Source organism: Stigmatopora nigra, chromosome 22 (genome assembly GCF_051989575.1).
Source record: "Stigmatopora nigra isolate UIUO_SnigA chromosome 22, RoL_Snig_1.1, whole genome shotgun sequence".
In the NCBI taxonomy this organism is placed as follows: Eukaryota; Metazoa; Chordata; class Actinopteri; order Syngnathiformes; family Syngnathidae; genus Stigmatopora; species Stigmatopora nigra.
The window spans coordinates 2,861,732-2,880,853 of record NC_135529.1 but is presented as its reverse complement, the minus strand read 5'-3'; the positions used below and the strand labels follow the sequence as shown (position 1 = coordinate 2,880,853).

General features: G+C 37.6%; 1 protein-coding gene and 1 long non-coding RNA gene across 3 annotated transcripts in view; one reads left to right on the top strand and one right to left on the bottom strand.

Annotated features, from left to right (window-relative positions):
• The first annotated feature begins 1,813 nt into the window (after window positions 1–1,813).
• On the top strand, window positions 1,814–3,612 carry LOC144215734 (uncharacterized). Its single transcript, XR_013330487.1, has 3 exons — window positions 1,814–2,082; window positions 3,379–3,440; window positions 3,520–3,612. It is a non-coding gene; the product is annotated as an uncharacterized LOC144215734 (long non-coding RNA).
• Window positions 3,613–4,314: 702 nt separating this feature from the next.
• Window positions 4,315–19,122, bottom strand: part of LOC144215626 (uncharacterized) — a 32,637-nt gene continuing 17,829 nt past the window's right edge. The window contains exons 4-10 of one of the 2 annotated variants that reach the window (XM_077744679.1): window positions 13,786–13,923; window positions 6,535–6,697; window positions 6,277–6,362; window positions 4,860–4,952; window positions 4,715–4,797; window positions 4,560–4,647; window positions 4,315–4,503 (exon numbers count right to left, since the gene is read on the bottom strand). In XM_077744679.1, coding sequence (XP_077600805.1) covers window positions 13,854–13,923 — 70 coding nt within the window. In that variant the 3' untranslated portion in view covers window positions 4,315–4,503; window positions 4,560–4,647; window positions 4,715–4,797; ... (2 more) ...; window positions 6,535–6,697; window positions 13,786–13,853. Of the gene's footprint in view, window positions 4,504–4,559; window positions 4,648–4,714; window positions 4,798–4,859; window positions 4,953–6,276; window positions 6,363–6,534; window positions 6,698–13,631; window positions 13,724–13,785; window positions 13,924–19,122 lie in introns of those variants that run through there. The other variant, XM_077744680.1, reaches the window with a different exon arrangement.

The window sequence follows — 19,122 nt, the reverse complement described above, 5'->3', positions numbered from 1 at the left end:
TTTTACTGGTTAACACACTTTAACTGGTTGTGATGATAGCTTTTGTGTTTCTTCTAAAGTAGTGTTCAACTTTAACTAGGTCACAAGACTTATTTGTGCAATATACTTAATGAACATACTGTACACATCTATGCCAGTATATAAAAAGTAATTTATTACTCATTATATATTCTAATACACCATAGCATTGAGACAGAGTATTACTAAACAAGGATTAGAAAGGAAAAGTAACATCTACCACATGTAGGCACTGCTGTTAGACAGCAAAGTGGTCTTTTGGATTCCCCGGGACTTCGGTACACCATGCTGGACCATCCCCGGCTACCAGCGTGTTACCACACCTTCGTTTTGGCCGGTCTCTGGCTGGGAGAAAGGCAGTTTAGTTAAGCAGTTCTAGCACTCACACGTAGGATCGCCTGTTGACAAAGTTTAGCAGTATACTTGCTGGCCAGTGTCAGGCCCAGGGCTAAACAGGTGGTGGATGCATCTGTCTCCCAATCACAGATCCAGAACTTGGTGTGGCTCATCACCATCAATGACCTACTTAAACCACCCAGAGATTGACCATGTCGCAGGTTTGTCTTCATCAGTTCTTTGCCGGTACCTTTTCCCTTTTCTCCAAGTTCATGTTGTCTGATCACCGAATTCTTGTTTCAGTCAATCGTAATTGACAGTTTGCTAAATTAATTACATCCGATTAAGACACACATATATTCTAGTATGTCCCACATGAGTTTAAATTGGGAACTTTACAGCCTGCACTCTGGGTTTGACACACTTGATGAATAGGTTTTACACAGCAGACATGTATTTTTGGCTCAGTATATGTCATTGGCATCTGAGTAGTGTGACAGAAGGGAGGCAAGGGCATCACATCTGTGAAGGCAGGCTTGCAGGCTTACTCAGAAGATTCCAATAATTGGTATTTTGATCAGCAAAAAAAGAAACATCAAAACTAGTAGTAGTCCTAACCCTCAATAAAAGGGAGCAACGCTCAATTCTAACTTCAATAACTTTGATAGTTGACAAAAGATTGTTTGAAACCCATTGCAAAATTACATAGAACTAACAATAAGCCCACCTTTTTCCTTTGTATTAGTCACTAATACTAATAATTAGTGCAAAGAATGAGTAAATTATCAAAATGTTTATTAAAAGAATTCTCCTTTTACATTATGAACAATATAATATGAACAAGAGAATAACATAAGAATATAAATAAATGTCAATTCATGTTTTCTGCTCTTACTAAAACACTGCGCCCCCTAGAAGATAATACAATTCATTTTTTTTATACAATGCAGCTTTCTTCCCCGGGCCGTACCAAACCACCAGACGGGCCGGATCCGGCCCGCGGGCCGTATGTTTGACACCCCTGCCTCTGGAGTGTATTTCAACCTGAAGTAAATGGCTTGATGCCTCAGCTAAACAAACATTTTGACTCTCAACATGAATCTGAATGAGAGCTTGTGCCTTCGATTATTTCCCGTATCTCCGATGAGATGGTGTTATCCTCGGCTGTCGCATCGGTTAATCTGGAGCCTTATCATCTTGTTACAGCAAGAGCTCTGTCACACTAAGTCCACTTTCAAGGTTGCTTTAATGTCACTTTGAGGTCACTCTGTTCGCAGCAGTGCCTCAGATTGTCTGCTTGCTCAGTAGGAGCCTGGCGTTGCTCCCCTCAATCACCAGCGAATTTATGATCCACGGAGGAGTCGTCTCTCATATGCTACTGAGCGCCTCCCTGCGTTTAGCCAACTAATCCCCAGGGGAGATGCGAGGAGGAATGGGCCAGTGGGGGCAAAGCATAGTAATAAGGATGGAGAGAATCTGCAGATGGCAGGAATCATAAGTTGAGAGAAGGTGGCCCTAACGAATCAGTGACAGTGAGAATGGAAAAAGTCATAGTCCTAGCACTTTCCCTAAACTCGCGACTATTCTTCGTCATCTTCTAAACATAGACGGGTTTCAATGTGACGGGACAATATGGGCGTGGTTACGCCCATTGTCGACGGAGCGGATTTAATGAAGTGCATGCGCAGTAACACTTCCTTTTGGAACGCTGGACGCGCACGCCGACAGGTAAGAAGTCAAGCAATTCACTGGCCTAAATACGTTTTTATCACGCGATCGGGAGATTTTTTCAGCAATTAGTTGAGCCCAAAACGCCAACAAATCTTTTAGTTTAATGCCAGGTTTAACACACCGTCGACAATTTAAGTATGGGCTTCTTTTCTCGACCGGCTTTGTGCCACATCATGTTACCAGTCAGCATTAGTGTCAGCGTCACGATTTGACTTAAAAAGCACGTACTCCGTTTTCTTTCCATTGTTGGGTCGTGTAGCAAGACTTTCAATTTAATCAAACAATGCCAGGTATCAACCGACAGTTTCCTGGCTAAGTTTTCACTCTAGAATGACATCCAGGGGCATGACTTAGTTCCTGTTGTTTTGTATGTAATCGTTTTCATTCTGAGTGCGAAACACCCGTTCCCGATTTGTAATTGTTCTGTTTTTACAAAAAAAACACGTATACAAAATTTAAGACCACTTCCGCCTAGCTCACTGGTGTCAAAGTTGCGGCCCGGGGGCCAAATCTGGCCCACTGTCATTTTGTGCGGCCTGAGAAAGTAAATCATGAGTGCTGACTTTCTGTTAGGATCAAATTTCAATGAAGATTGTACATGTATATTATATGACCATCTTCCCCTTTTTTAAATCAGTAATTGTATTTTTTAACCCATTTTTTACTTTTTGTGTTTTTAAGTTAAAAAAGCATATTGTAAAATCTAAAAATAAATGTATTTTAAAAATTGTATTCCACGCTAATATTGAACATTTTCCCCAAAATATTTTGTTTCCTTTTGAAATGAAAAACAAATTATTACAAGATATTTTCTCCCATGAAGAAAAAAAAGCTCTAACATTTGTTTTAGATCTATAATAAAACTGAATATTTAGGGCTTTCGATGCAGTTTTTCAATCCAATTTAAATAGAAAAAAAATATCTAAATATTTCAAAAATAGTACAGCTCATGTAAAATCAAGTTGACCTTATTGCAGCCAGCGAACCAACCCGAGTTTGACACCCTTGTCCAAGCTGTTAACCTCAGTCTGTATATTTAATTGCCTTGTCTGGAAAAGGGGAAATAGCACTCGCTAACTTATTTTCATTCTTTATCTTGATCGTTTATTACATTTCTTGTAATATTGCTCTATCCCATAATTGTTTGGCAACCCCCAAATATGTTGGTTGAATCAAGTGTTCCCTGTTTAGCATCAAGATAAAACTACTTTCCCCAAGAAACAACTAAGCCTATCTGTTGAATCTCCATTTATCCTAACTTGTGCTTTTTTTGTGTGATAATTTTCCGTTTAGCACCAAGATGCAGCTCTTCTAGCATGCCAGGAGCACTCTTGAGATTACTGGGCCAGATCAAGGTAAAACTCCACCCCTTCTAAAAAGTTGAATCTCCAGTTTATATATTCTAACTTTTGCTATTTTTTTTGCATGCAACAGGCCTGAGAGATCTTCCTCACAAGTTGCCCACTTGAATCATATGGTGTCTCTGTACTTCTGAAAATCCAAATCAAATAAAAGCCTAAATCGTCATGTTTCACTGGCCATTCATTCCCACTGCTTTTTGACCAAATCTTTAAGGTAAAGAGGATCTCAATTAATGCTGGAGCAGAAGTTCTACGTATATTTACCTAAGTGTTTGTTCCTCCAGTATTTTCCCATTTTTATCCAAGTGTACAACCCCCCAGATTTTATTTTCTAAGTGTTTATTCATCTAGCTTTTTTGCCTAAGATTACATATTTCCTGTGTATATACCACTCTATTATATATGTCCCATGGATATTATCTCCAGCATTTTTATCCATGTGTTTATTCCCATCATTTCCCCCCTAATATATTATAAGAATTTCTCATGTATATTCCAGAATAACTTTCCCCCCCTGCTTTTCGGTCATTTTTGTTTTCTAACTGTTTATCCCCCCCTTTTTTACATTTTTTTTCTAAGTGTTTATCCCCCCTTTTTTTTATTTTTTTTCTAAGTGTTTATCCCCCCTTTTTTTTAATTTTTTTTCTAAGTGTTTATCCCCCCTTTTTTTTAATTTTTTTTCTAAGTGTTTATCCCCCCCTTTTTTTAAATTTTTTTTCTAAGTGTTTATCCCCCTTTTTCTAAATGTTTGCATTAATATACAAATGTTTTCTTATGTATGCTGAAGTTAAAATGTTTACTTGTAAATAAAAAAATTTAAACTTTGATTGTAACTTGCATTTTTTTGTTAGATAAAGACCAACACATGTTTACATTTCAAAGCTTTTATTTTGAAAAACTTGAATAAAATGAAGTAATTCCTCTAGTCACCAGCAGGAAATCTGGAAAAACAGGAAATCAGCTTTTATTTTGAAAAAGTTTGTAGATTGGTTCCCGTTGGTGCTCCAGCATCGTAAAAAATCGAATCTTCTCCACCCCCTGGTGGAATTCTGGCAAACTGAAAAAAGGGGGGGGTTAGTACAGTTAGTTAAAAAAACAATGAGAAGGGCTCACCTTTTATTTTGAAAAACTTCATAGACTGGTTCCCGTTGGTGCTCCAGCATCGTAAAAAATTGAATCTTCTCCACCCCCTGGTGGAATTCTGGAAAACAGAAAAAAAGGGGGGGGGTTAGTACAGTTAGTTAAAAAAAACAATGAGAAGGGCTCACCTTTTATTTTGAAAAACTTCATAGATTGAGAGCTCCTGAGGCTATCTGTTCATATGCAGAAACCAGGTCCCCTCTGGAAGATTCTGAAAAACAAAAAAAAGGAGTCAGTACACAGTTAAATAAAAAAACATTGAGAAAGGCTCACCTTTTATTTTGAAAAACTTCATAGATTGGGGGCTCCTGAGGCTATCTGTTCATATGCAGAAACCAGGTCCCCTCTGGTGGATTCTGAAAAAAACTGAGAAAAGCTTATCTTTTATTTTGAAAGGCATGAAACCAAGTCCCCCATGGGTGGAATTCTGACAAATAAAACATTCACAAGGTCTTACCTTTTATTTTGAAATAAACTCATAGATATGCTCAGGCAGAACACATCTATGAGTTTTTTTCAAAATAAAGGCAAGACCTTGGAAATGTTTTATTTTTGTTTTTCAGGTTTCCCACCTATGTGGAGATAGGCTCAGGCATGAAACCTGGTCCCCCATGAGTGGAATTATGAAAAATAAAACATTCACAAGGTCTTACCTTTTATTTTGAAAAAACTCATATGCTCAGGCAGAACAAATCTATGAGTTTTTTTCAATATAAAAGGTAAGACCTTGAAAATGATTTTTTGTTTTTCAGAATTCCAGCCAAGGGGAGCAGGTTTCCTGCCTATGTCAAGATAGGCTCTGGCAGAACCAATCTCAACATAGGCAGGAGACCAAAAAAGGAGTGAAGGCACAATAGATTAAAGTAAAGACTAGCGCCGAACATCAAAATTTGACTAAACTACCTCCTACATTTAGCTTTTTTCTATGAAACATCAAAAGGCAAATTAGACAGTCTGCAGTAAAGACTAAAAAACGATCAGTCCGTTTTCCTCCACGAAACTATATCAGGATCTTGATCACATGGTGGGAAATTTGAAAACACTGGACACTACAACATTAAAATAAATCCCACTTCTGCCTCAAGTTTTCAGTTGATTATTTCAAATCCATTCATTCTTAAAAAAAATACACAAAGAGTTTGTTTTCTCATTATGTTTAAACGAGTCAAAAATGACACCAGCACTATTGTTAAATAAATCTATTTTGTCAAAACTACATTTAAAACTAATATGGAAAAAAAGGTCCAAGCCCTGAGGTCTTTAAAAAAGTTAAGGGGCTGAAAGTTTATAATTTATTTATGTTCAGTTCCACTACATGGCAGATTTTTTTGTAAGTTCAGAAAGATGTGAAAAGTCACAGAAACTCAAGCGGGAGTTACTCCTTCACTTGCCACTACAGTATTTTTTTTTAGATTTACTTCAATAGGGATGAGCCTACTTTACAGTTTATCATTTATCACAGACAGGTCTGGTCTACATTAACCGCGATAATCGAGGGATTACTGTTTATTCCTTACACATCCACTAATGGCATTTGTGTGGGTGAATTACCCACAGTTTTTGTTTTTAAAAACAATTTGAATGTATCATAATGGAAATCGAGCCAATTGCGCAAAGCCCTGAACACTGAACGCAGGCGTTTAAAGATTATACGGATAGAGAAGATCGGAACTATTAAAAAATGACTCACTTTGTTATGGCGTCGACAAGCTGCTCCTTTCTGGTCGTTTTGGCCAAATTCTTGTTGTTTCCCAGCAGTCTGTGCTCGTTGAGGGACTGAAACACAAAAAGGAATAATTACGTTTTAAACAGAGAGCGATCGGAAACGCAATGCAGCCAATTTGTTTGCAAACATTTTGCTGTCTGCACACACATGGGGCTACATCGCGTCAACGAATCACTCTTGAGACGAGAACTGGGGCTTCGAAATCCCCAAACGACAATGTACCAAATGTGCAGCATCGTCCTGTGAGAAGTTTGGCAGGATTTCGTCGGCAAATCGTCACTTTTGAGCTGCTCTGCAGTGCACGCACGCACACCCGTCTTCCTTCCGGGATCATCACCTGTCTGGCGTTTGAAGTCGGCTATTTGAACTCTGGCTTCGGCCACGCCTATTAAAAAAGGACACATAAAAAAAATAATAATTACGTGCATTAGTCAGTATATGTTTGTGTGGATGGGCTGTAAATGCTTTTTGGTTGGACTTTAATATTTAAAAGAAAAATTATTGTTTTCATAATAACATGCATTGGTCAATGAGTGGGGCGAGGGCGGGGCTGTAAATACGTGTTGAATGGGCTTTCATACTTAAAAAAAATACATTGTATTCATCATAACGTCTGTGGGGGAAGGTGTATATACTTTTTGGTTGGGCTTTAATCCTTTAAAATACAGTAGTATTGCACATTATGAACATTGTGATGACATGCACTTTGTCTGGTATCAGATAAACTGAGAGATTTAGTTAAGACTTCATATTTAGAGCACAGCTTAAGCTGTGAGACGGCATCTTAACTGTGCTGATGCCAATGTCACATTGTGCCTGCCACGGTCTATTTGTCAAATCGGATATTATCGGAGTTTTCAAAGCTCTGATTCTACATGCCTTGGCTGAATTATCTGCACCCACACGAGGCGACGACACTAATTCGACCCATCATCTCTAGACAGTTGATATCGTTGACATCTCTATAATTATTATCAATGTTTTATTGCAGGAAAATGGCATTAGTAACAAAGCCTGCCTCCACAAATTCTAAGCACACTCACACCACCGCAAACACTTAAGCCCCCCCTCTGCACAAACACACACATACACACACGTACAAACAACTGCACAAAGGCCTGAGTACATTCAAGTTGAACCAAAACGTCCTTGTGAGAATTCCAATTGCACTTTCCCCGTTAGAATCTACATGATCATTAAAACAATGGATGTCGTCTATCATAAAGAGGCTTCAGAGAGACACATCCAGCAGAGATCCTTCATCCTCCACATGTGAGTAAGTAATAATACTGGGCGCCCACAGACACATTATCATCATTATCCCAGTGAATGTGACTTTTTTCCCCCAGATCGGGATTATTAACAATCTTCTGATTCATCATAATGTGCGGTGTAACAATGAGGTGTACAGCTAACCCTATAAAGGCTTCTATGGATTCTATGATTCTACAGTAATTTAGTTCTAAAATTGCTATAGCAAGAAGTCATATATTACTCACAATACTTGCCCTTGTCATTTCTAAATTGTTATGAGTGTCGTAAAAATCTGATTTCTAATCAATTCAATGTAATAAAATGGAATCATTTAAAGAGTTCAAATTAGGCTCATCATAACAGAAATGAAAATCGTCATAATCACTGTCACGATCACTTTTATGTACTAAGCCATTAGGCCGAATGTCACTGAGAGAGAATCAACAGTAAATGTCATCTATTCCCATTTTAAATGTGTCCCTCAAAAATGACCCATCTGCTGTATAATTATGACAATAAACTCGATGGTTTTGTTTTATCATCACTGATGTAACCCAAATTTCCACATAAATCGAAATTACATTTGCCCCTTACTATCGAAATATCCGTCATATAAAACGAATAATGTCCTGATCGCTGCTGTTAGCAGTGATAAATAAAACACGCCAAACACTAATATTAGCTCAAAAAATTAAATTAAATATCATTTGTTGAAAAATGAAGAACAATTAGCAACCAAACTCTCCTCTAACTTTTACAAACAGTCAGAAAATCTGAAATAAGCCAAAGTTATGCAATTGAAATGCGTTCGATCAATGAAGACAAATGATAACAACAAAAAATACACACCGATATATAGCGTTTACTTGGCTACAAATCTTATATATTGATCTTTTTTAAAGTAAAAAAATAAATCTCCAACATGAGATTCAAAATGCAAGTCTACAAATTATCAAACATTGCAGATGATCTAAAACTTTTATTGATCCCATGCTTTTTTCAGCACCCTGGCTTGAGCTACCTTGGACAGCTCCTTGCAAGGAAAATAAAGGGTAAGCGATAAATCCACAAGAAGACACAAATACACTAAAGTTTATTGATGTAGTCTGCCCTTTTTTTAAAAAAAAAACAGACATTTACCCATATAATTCATATGTACATCCCGATAGATGTTAAACACATATTTAGAATTGTAAATCTTTTTTTTTTTTTGGTTTGTGGGGCGTGGACTTTCTTTTTCCAATGTTTCTGTGACTTCTGGATAACATTTAACTCATCAATGCTCAATAAAAAAAGATCTGAATAATTCTAAATTTGGTCAGTAGATCATAGCTAATACATCATATTTACAGTCTTTACCATATGGAATTCAAGCATTGCAATGTATCATGTTACAACACAAACAACACCATCTTGTTGAGTAGGAGCTTGGAATAAAAGTGATGCATTTGCTGGGTGCTTCCAGGATGAATGTTTCTGTCGAACATGGCCAAGGGGGGAATAATGTTGTCTCAATTTCCAACAAAACAACACAGTAAATTATTTACAAAGGGCCATTGAGTGTCTATCCTACTAATTTGCATTCTTGTCATCATTGGGATGCATGTGACGCTGTGTTGATAAATGAAGGTGTAGGGATTTTGATAAGAGGTTCTTTTGAAAAGGACAGATGGTTCTTTCTTTTCTTCATGGAAAATGCAAGATAATTAAACCAAATCAACAGAACCGTATTGACTGATAACAAGGTACTTGTGTAAATTGTAGAAAGTTTCTAGAATGTCAGCATATTTTCAACTCTTAGAAAACAAACCTTTAACCATAATTTAATGAAGCTTGACTGAATGCAATGATCAACTTTGACTGAACTTTTGGAAAGAATGTGCTTTGGGAAACTGTCATTTTGGTGAGTTCTATCATTTGATATCGTAGATCTTTTGGGGGGATTTGGGTGTCTCCATGTGTAGTACACAAGTATATAAAAAAACATATACGTATGTACGTATAGAATAAAAAATATTAATAGTATTTGTGGATGGTTGTAGGTGATATCCGAGCTAATTAAGGGCAGTAGGTGGCGGATACCCTAAATCAGTTAACACAAATAAACATTCACACAAACAAATGCATACCCATGCACACACTCCCACACCCCCACACCCACTCAAGCTCATTCGCAACCATTTTCATTTTTATTCAAGTTGAGAACCCTACAAAAACAATATCCCTCGGATGTACACAGGCATGGTCACAAGACTACAAATGTGCTGTGTCATAATCAAGGTCAACATGGGTCCTAAAAATATATATTGCCCTTGTAAGTTTTCCCAGCAGATGGCGACCATCTTGGCTTATCTGTGTGGGGTGTTGTTTTTCCAGTCGAGTTGCGCTGCACACAGGCTCAGTGACTGAACACAGGTGGAACGGTCGAATTACAGTCTGAGCATTGGACATTAACCCGCTCTATCTGGGCTGAAATTGTCATTACTGATGACACCCAATGTAATTGCTAATTTTACGCTCTGGCAGACACATTTTCCACACACCTTCTCTTCATTCAACCGTTCTTTTTGTGTATAGCTTACCAGGCTTAAGTTATTCAGCCCTCTTTTCGATCTATTCTTAAGAGCTTGCAATGAAAACATATATAGAAAAAAAAATCAAGATCACACTCATGGTACTTGAGCTACTTTCAGACAACAGACCACTGCTTGCACAAGTACAGTTACAGAAATTGATTAATAGATTAAATTCAGAACTGGAGAGCCTACATGGGCCCAATGGAAATTATGATTGGGACTTTCTGCAGGTCTTTGTTTCCCAAACTAACTGTTTCCTAAATGAAGACCGGTAATGCGTGGGAAAAAAATCCTATTGCATGTCAGATTTTCCCCCCCCAAACAACAATTAGGTCTTCCTTTCTGAGTTTTTTGTTGTTTACCCTGTGCTTGCATTGGTATTCTGCAGGTATATGCACGTTTAGTTCATTATTATGCTGTATTTAGACAAATATCTACAGGGGTGAATGAGAATGAGGTGAAATGGTTCGTTAGTGAGTGGTTTAGGAGGGCCGTTTGACTCTGTCTGTCTGTCCTACGGCTAACTGGTGACCAGTCTAGGTTGTTGTCTTCTTTTCGCCTGAAGTGAGCTGGGTTAGGCTCCAGCAACCCCTGCAACCCTTTCGAGGATACGCGGTATGTGCATGAAAAGGGCAGCACAATGGAATAGTGATCAGCATGTTCGCCCTGCAGATCTGAAATCAAGGGTTCAATTACAGGCTTTGTTCTTCCTACGTGGAGTTTGCATGTCCTCTGCCTCCCTGTATGAATTTTCTTTGGGTACATCCCAACGTCATGCGTAGTAGGCCGAGTCCTTTAATCAAACATCAACGCCTGGCACTGTCAAATATGATGGATTTTGTCATTGTGCTGGCACTCATAATTGGACAAGGAAAAGTTATTTCATTTAATCATGTCTCCAATTGCCAGCAATTGCCCTATGGTGTCACACCATGACATTAAACTCATCATTATCACATTGCACTGTGAAAGGTTAGTGTACTCTGACAAATTATGGGAGAACGTGCGTATCACTTCAGAAGAAATGTAGGTGAATGGGAGGCAAGTGAATGGAAGTTAGGGAAAAAAATTCCCCTTTCTTTACAGAAATGACCATGTATATTATACTTATAGAGTGTCTGATCAGAACTACCATGCATGTTTTTGGAATGTGGGAGGAAAACGGAGTGCCTGAAGAAAACCTATGCAGGTCCGGGGAGAACATGCAAACTCCAAACAGGTGGATGTGACCTGGATTTGAATCCAGGACCCCAGATCTGTGAGGGCGACACACTAACCACATGGGTCACCGAGCCGCTGGGCTGCCTAGGAGGCTTTTTTAAAATTTATTTATTTAAATAAATGACCATGAATAGTAAGGATTCTTATTCTTAAAAAAAGACCATGTATACTAAGACTTAGTTTTCTTGAAAATATGCCCATGTATAACATGTATAACCTTTCTATACATGTTCATTTTTAAGAAATAAAAGCATTACTATACATGGTCATTATTTTTAAGAAAAGGCTTCCTCTACATTGTATAGCTATATTGAGAGAATGAGATGCAAGAAGCAAAACAAATAAATATCATTGAAATAGCACAGGGAAAAACAATATCTAAAACAATAATTTATGCTGTTGAGCCAGTGAGAGCAAAGGTCATGTGATGGACTTGGCATGAGCTGTTCGCTCATCTACATTTACACTGAGGGTCAGCTGCGTTTGCTGAGGAAAGCTCTGTGATCATGGATAAAGTCAGAGAACTGCCCTTGACCAGCACGGCGCGTGTGCTTCTGTAGGAGATAACCGTGTGGTGCTCCTACAAAGTTGAGTGTTTAGAGATAAAAAAAAAAAAAGTACATGTTTGATTAAGAGCTCACATTCTCAATTTAGATATGGGAACAGAAAGGGTCTTCCTTTAAGATTGAAATTAAGCTTTAAAAAAATTATAAACATATATATATATATACACTATATATATTTTTTTCCTCGATAACATTTATTTGTCCCACCTGCTGCCCCTCTAATCGACACCCCAACTAAATGCCTGCACGTGCAAGTGCTCACAAGATAGGCCTTTTCGCTTTTAATCACCAACATGGTACTGATTGGACAGAAGTGATCGACTAAGGTGATTAACACAGAGAGAAGAGCTGAAATGGCAACAGCTAATGAGGCACTTTGGGACTACAAGGTTCAGCGCTTGCGACTTCACTGAACAACACAGAACAACACAGATAGATAAGTAAGGGATATTTTTTTAAAACAAAAATATGACATAAAAGCTCTTGGGTATTATAAAAGGTGCAGTACAGTGCTCTTTCTCACTATATGGGAATTGCACTGGAAGTGGGGCAAATTTACATTAAACCAAATGTTACTAAAAAGAATGTTGCTTAAACGTTAAATAAAATCTTTTATATGTCTGCCATGCCGGATGTACAGCTGGACAATGGAAAAGGCCTGCAATGTGAACAATTCAGTTCAGCGTACGTTTTCTTTAGGCATTTCAGTTTCCTGCCACAACCCAAAAACATGTTTTGGTAGGCTGGTTGAACACTCTAAATTGCCCCTAGGTATGAGTGTGTGCGTGAATGTTGATCCAATGCTAGTGGTCGGGCTGAAGCACTGACGTAATCTGGAGAAACCAATCACAGAAGCACAAATGTTAAGTATATGGACTAAACTCATGTTGTTACTTTTTGTCAATGTGGAAGTGTCAAACAATAATGTCCTGCATCCCAACAACTACCATTTTTGTGTGGAAAAAAAACAGAGGATTACACACTGTCTTGTCATCTAGATTTCTTGTTTTTGAAAAAGGAACAACTGCCAAAAGTCCATTCAAAAGATTTGTGCAGTTAGATCTCCTTCTGACTTCCTTTGACAGAAAGTCGGAGCATATATGCATAGTTTGAGGCTCTGTTGCACATTGAAATATGCTTTACATTGTTCAGAAAAAAGTATGACTGTGAATAAAAGTGCCATAGAGTTCCCTACAGTAGCCTCTTCATCGGATATACTGCAATAAAGACAAGAACGCAAAACTCCCAGGTGTGTCAAAAGATTCACCGTCGCTCACAAAGTCTCATCTTGCGTGCTGTGATTTGTCCATCGTGAACGTCAGAATGGTTTTCCAGCCTACTGTAAATCCATTTTGTGTAAATGAAATTGGGAAATGTGACAGGTGAAGAGACTTGAATGTATCGCCCATGAAGTTATTTGACATTTGACAAGAAGTGGGCCCACTTGAATAGTGCTGACATGTTACCTCCAGGGAAGCTGAGGCACTAAATGGCTATGGAAGATGTGGTCACTCTATTAGATTGAGATCTAACTGTAAATCTAGGGAAAAAAAGCATTATTTTCTATACAACAACTACCGTTAGTTGATGAACACTTGAAGTTATAAAAAGCAAGTAACTGTTCTCAAAAGGCACTGCAAATGGATTTATGCACTGAATTTCTAGTGTAAAAAAAACTATGTTTGGCTCTGTGTTATCCTACCTTGATGAAGTGTGAAGCCTATAGACTGATGACTCCCCTCCCCATAAATAGTCGCTGTTCGATAATACAATAAAGTATTTCGACAGCAGCTGCTGAGGGAAGAACTTTTCCTGTAAGATTGAAATGTGGAGAAGTTGCACTTTATTGTTTTCACCTCAGTTGGATGGTAGATGGGGCAGAAGAAGAAAGTTAGAAGTGGCAGGGGAGATATCACTTCATCTGTCATCGTTCTCTAACATCTCTGCACTTGGGCGCAAAGTGGGCATGTTCTTGTAGGGTAGAATGTCCAACCCTGTTAGTTAGAATTAGAAAAGAAAAATTAATATGCACAAAAATGCAGTAAGACATTAAAACAAGAATAAATGTCAAGTATATTATCATAGGGAGTTGCTTTTCCATCACCCTTTAAATCCTATGTATAGACACAGTACACATTAATCAATATATAGCTCAATATATTTGACGGTTTCATCTTTGTGTTAAATTGCCTAACCACAAAAGACCCAGTAATTTTAAAGTTTTCATTTATTCATTTAAGCCTACATTTAATTAAAGATGCCCCCATTTTACTTTCAGATTTAATTCAGTAACAAACACTGTTAATGATGGGAGTCGATGCTTTGTTTGTCATTGTCCAATTATGGTGTAGTTGTTGCTCATAACAGTGTGCTTCATTGATCCGCAACAAACTATTACAGTCCTCGTTGATACACTTTTGCATTAAAGCCATTTGCTTTATCTATGCACATTTTGTCAATTCTACTTTACAAAGGCTTTGTTGTAAATTGAGCACCAATATACGGTTAATTAAATATACATATTTTTTAGATTAGTATTATTTTCTTTAATAGGAACCGATTTTGATCTAGGATTAAAAAGTCTGTATCTTAACTGATAAACATTATGACACCAGGAATGATTTAGCCTATAATAGAATTTAAGATATTTTTAACTAGCCAAACCCGTGACCTAATTACTCTTTCTTGCCACATCATTTCTTGGAGATATCCAATAATCCCTCCCGCCTGAACTGATTTTAACTATAACAGTATTTTGGTAATGTTTCCACATCCCAAAAAATGTGTGCAAGAGAGATTTAACACTCCAAATTTTCTGTCTCTGTGATTATGACCTTTAAAGGTGATCTTTAGGTGTCATGCAGATTGGCTGGCCACTAGTTCAAGGTTTACATTGCCTCATGCACATAATACTTTTACTTGATCAAATAAGTCAATGTCTAGTCTGGTGTAATTGTTTGTAGAGAAAGTGGACATATAGCACTTTAGAGTACAGAGCAAATTTTAGTAGCTCATCTCACATATGAGTGCTCTAATCTCTCACAAGAGACAGAGTGAGATATATCAGGTATTAATGTACTGACAGCTAGGCAATTCTGACTCTCTCAACCTCGTGAATATGTATAAGCCAACCCACCGTGGGCCTATGCACAGCTGGCTTTATCGCTTTAATGCGCATTATGGCAATAATAAGCAAGAAGCTATTTAGATCCCATAAGTCTCACGGGCATCATCATAAATAACAGCTTACTGTATAGATAGCTTACTTACAGCAGATAAATAGTGGTGTCGGGGGAGTTTAACCATTGCACCTGTGTTGTTCGCTAATGTTTATTAGGTTGCTTTTTGGGGTTTTAAATTGGAGAGAAGTTGACAACTTGAAAGGATCAGTTGCAAGACCTAAGTGAATTTGAATCTGAGGATAATATACCCGAAAAAACTCCACAAACTCTCCGTGCCATTATGCCACAGGGCTCATTATTCAATATTGAGATGAATAAGTCTACTAAAGCACAATAACTCACTCCCCAGCATGTAAAATTCCCCATGAATTATTAACAGCACTACTCCTCAAATTTACTAATCAATTATGTACAAAGGCAATAAATGAAAACACGCTGGCACACCAAAGCATACGGTGATTTAGTAATTGCAATCAAACACAATGGATTATTTATTTAACTTTGTAATCACTTGTTTGATCGCAGTGGATTATTTCAAAATCTCATAAAGTAAGAGAGCACAGCGTTGCAAAGGATTTCACTACATATGCAACCAATTAATTTGTATGAATTCATTTCAGATGGTCTGACTTATATAAAAAGTCAATAATAACAGAATCATTCTATGTGACCACTTCAAAAACAATACATCTAATTGATTTATAGTGTGAGAGTTAACTCATGAAAATATACAGTGTGCGCTTCAGCTAAAACTAGTCCGGGACACACTGTTTCTACTTTCTGGAAAATAATTAAATGTTTTGTTAAATTGTACCTTTTATTAATAGGTTTCGATCATACTTGGAATAAGGAAATGCTTACATAGCCAGTGAAAATGACAAATCTTCATTGTTTTGCTTCAATTTATGGATCTTTTTTGTGTGGTCGGGCAATTTGTACTTAGAGAATGCATCAGTTTCTGTGTCTTCATTTCGTCTGTGTGTGTTTCCCCCCCAGTTATTTTTCCTTAGAGAAAAAGGTTTTGTGATATCTAGATATTTTTCTTTCCAATGGAATGATTCAAGTTTGGGGTTCAACTTGAGGTTTAACACAGTCTAACAGGGTAAAAAAATCTGATTGCTACACAGTCATTTGTGCAAAGCAATAGTTATCACAATAAATATCAAATGTCCTATTTGCTATGAAGCACATTCAGTTCACCACACTTCTTAAACACCAAAAGTAAACCATTGAAATGTACAAATGTGTATGAGTAATGACCACAAGACTGCAGATTTTGCACCAGGGCCAGTTGAGGCCTCCTTGGACCTGGTCATGTGAATACAAAGAGCATATAAAGTTCATGCAAGATTAGCTGTGCCTATACACTGACTTCCTCGTTTCGACGATGAATGATGTGTGCATAATGAGGCGCTGACAGACATGCTGCGTAATGCGAACTGCGAGACAAACTATTCTCACCGGTAGGGCACAGATGACCCGACTCTGTTCACGGTAATTAGGATTTTTTCTGTACGTGTGGTCCTGTCTTCTGATGAGAACACTACCTCGCCTCCCTGTAGGTGCGGCGTCACGCATACAAATAGAACTCCAAGAATAGCCTTAACTCATGTAGGTCAGGTCACAACATCATTGGCATTGTTGGAAAAGAAAACTTACTAAGTAACAGAAGTTATTCACAAATTGATGACTTCCTAAAATAATCTCCTCAACATTATTCCCATGGAGAAATGACAAAACCAAATAAAGGACCTATTTGTTGAATGTTTGATATTTACCAACAACCTTAAATCATTTTACAGTAAATGGATGAAATAAGCATCCATTCATCCATCCATCCAAACACCCTTTCCAGATAAGCAACTGAGTTGGAGCTCATCTCCAATGGTTATAGAAAATCCTTGGCCATATCATTCATCTAATTCTATCAACAAGCAAACACGCATTGAAATTTTAAATGTCTTTCATTTCAAGACTTTCAAGCATCACCTATAAAACTCAGCCACTAAAAGTTTTGCAAGTGTTCAGAAACCCTCGAGATACTTGTTAAACGGTTTCACTGCAGAGCTCTATGCCTGCCAAGCCTTCTCATTAGACCTTCAGTATCTTCAGTACCTCAAATCAATTTTATTTGTAAATCATTAAAAATACTGCAGCTGAGATATAGATGGATAGATATACCTCTTTCTTAGCCAGCAACAAATTATCCAAACACATTACCTCAATGACAATTTCCCAGTTTGATACTAAATACTTATCCAAACCTTGATTTTCCATCTCTAACCATTTTTTATGAGCAATGTTTTCCTCTGAAATGTCCCCAAATCATATTAAACTACAGCAGCGATTCATTTTTTGACAGATGGTGTATCCTCACTCCTAAAGTAGCCGATATTGGCTGGTGGAAGCAACTGGACAGTCATCGTAAAAAGTGGCCATATGTTACAATATGTTGCACAGATTGAGGTGGGGACCGCCAGGCTCAAAGTGTGTATTTAAGGCCACTCACTAGTGAGTGGGAGCATCCATTAAAGGTCTGGGCAATATGTCTGTATCATATTTTCACCACTTTATTTTATCCACAAATCAGGATGCTCACAAAGCTGCCAAAGCCGTTTTTAGCATAAAGGAGAAACTTCCCATTACTCAATCTACGTTTACTGATTATTAGGATTTGGAAAATTGCCATATCATATAGTTTGAATTGCACCTCTTCAAAGACATTCTTTTTTAAATATTTGGTTTTAATGACTGAGAGGTATTAATATAGTTTGCTCTTTTAAATATTTTAGTTAGAGTGAAACGAGACTTTTGACCAATATTCAAAATCTAAGGTTATGAGCTGGGACAGTGTAATGTAATAGGTGAACATCAGGTTGGGAAGTCAGCATTTAAATTTATTTTATACAGTAATTCACCAGTGATGGTGGTTTCTTATAAGAAATCTTACAAACCTGATTTTGAATTGTCTATCTTTTTCTATTTATTTTGAATCCACCTCTCCTTGATACACACAGTTGAGGCATTATCCCACCGTTCATTCTGCAAGTCATTCATTTTCCCTACCACTTATTATAACAAGGAGTCGTGGGGAATTCTCCTACCCTTGGAATTGGGAGCTCAAAAATGATAACGGTGCATCACAAGTTAATTGTGAGACTTTTTGGCCATTAGACAGACAGGACCCTGAATACAATGGGAGAGAAAAGAGGTTGAGCTCTAGAGGGGTTGAGTTTTTAGAAAAGTCTCCAACTGGGGAGAATTGTATCTCCAGCCACACTGAGTGGCACACTCTGTTATCACTGTGTTTGTGTGTGTACCTGACCAGCCTAGTGATTCATTGTTAGCATTTCTTAAGGACATACACCGACATAAAGGGCCACGGGAATAAGTGGTAACAGGAGAACAGGGTCTTAATGTGCAATGGAGGTCGCTCCGCATGAAGCTTGCAAATGCTCACCCTTAAGTGACATGTGCTGGGCCAAAGTTAAAGTGACATTTGGGTTTGATGTGGAACACAGCTGAGGACAAGGATGGATCAGTGCCTTCAAATCGACCAGATGGACAATCCTTCACAAAAGCAGGTAGAAAATGAAGAGGTGGCCTCTTACACCAGCCACAAAGCCACAATGTCATCCATCAAAACTGGGCTTCCTTCCCCCGGATTGCTTAATGTTTAAGGACACACATTCTGCGATTAGACGGCCAGTCTAGAATAATACATGTCAGTGCAATGGCGCTCAAGAATGAATGGTTTCGCAAACTCAGTTTGAAAACTGAGCCATGTGCCTGTGATGCAAGTTAATTTTTATTTATTATACACTATGCTTATGTACTTGGGTATAATACACACTGTATAGTGCAGTAAAACCAACAGTTATTATGCTATAATGTAAGATATAATACATGCATCTAAGATATAAAACATGCATATAATTATTTTCAAATTAGAAAAAAATTACAACCGTTTTTTGAATTAGTACACTTAATTAGTATTGACATATTTAATCA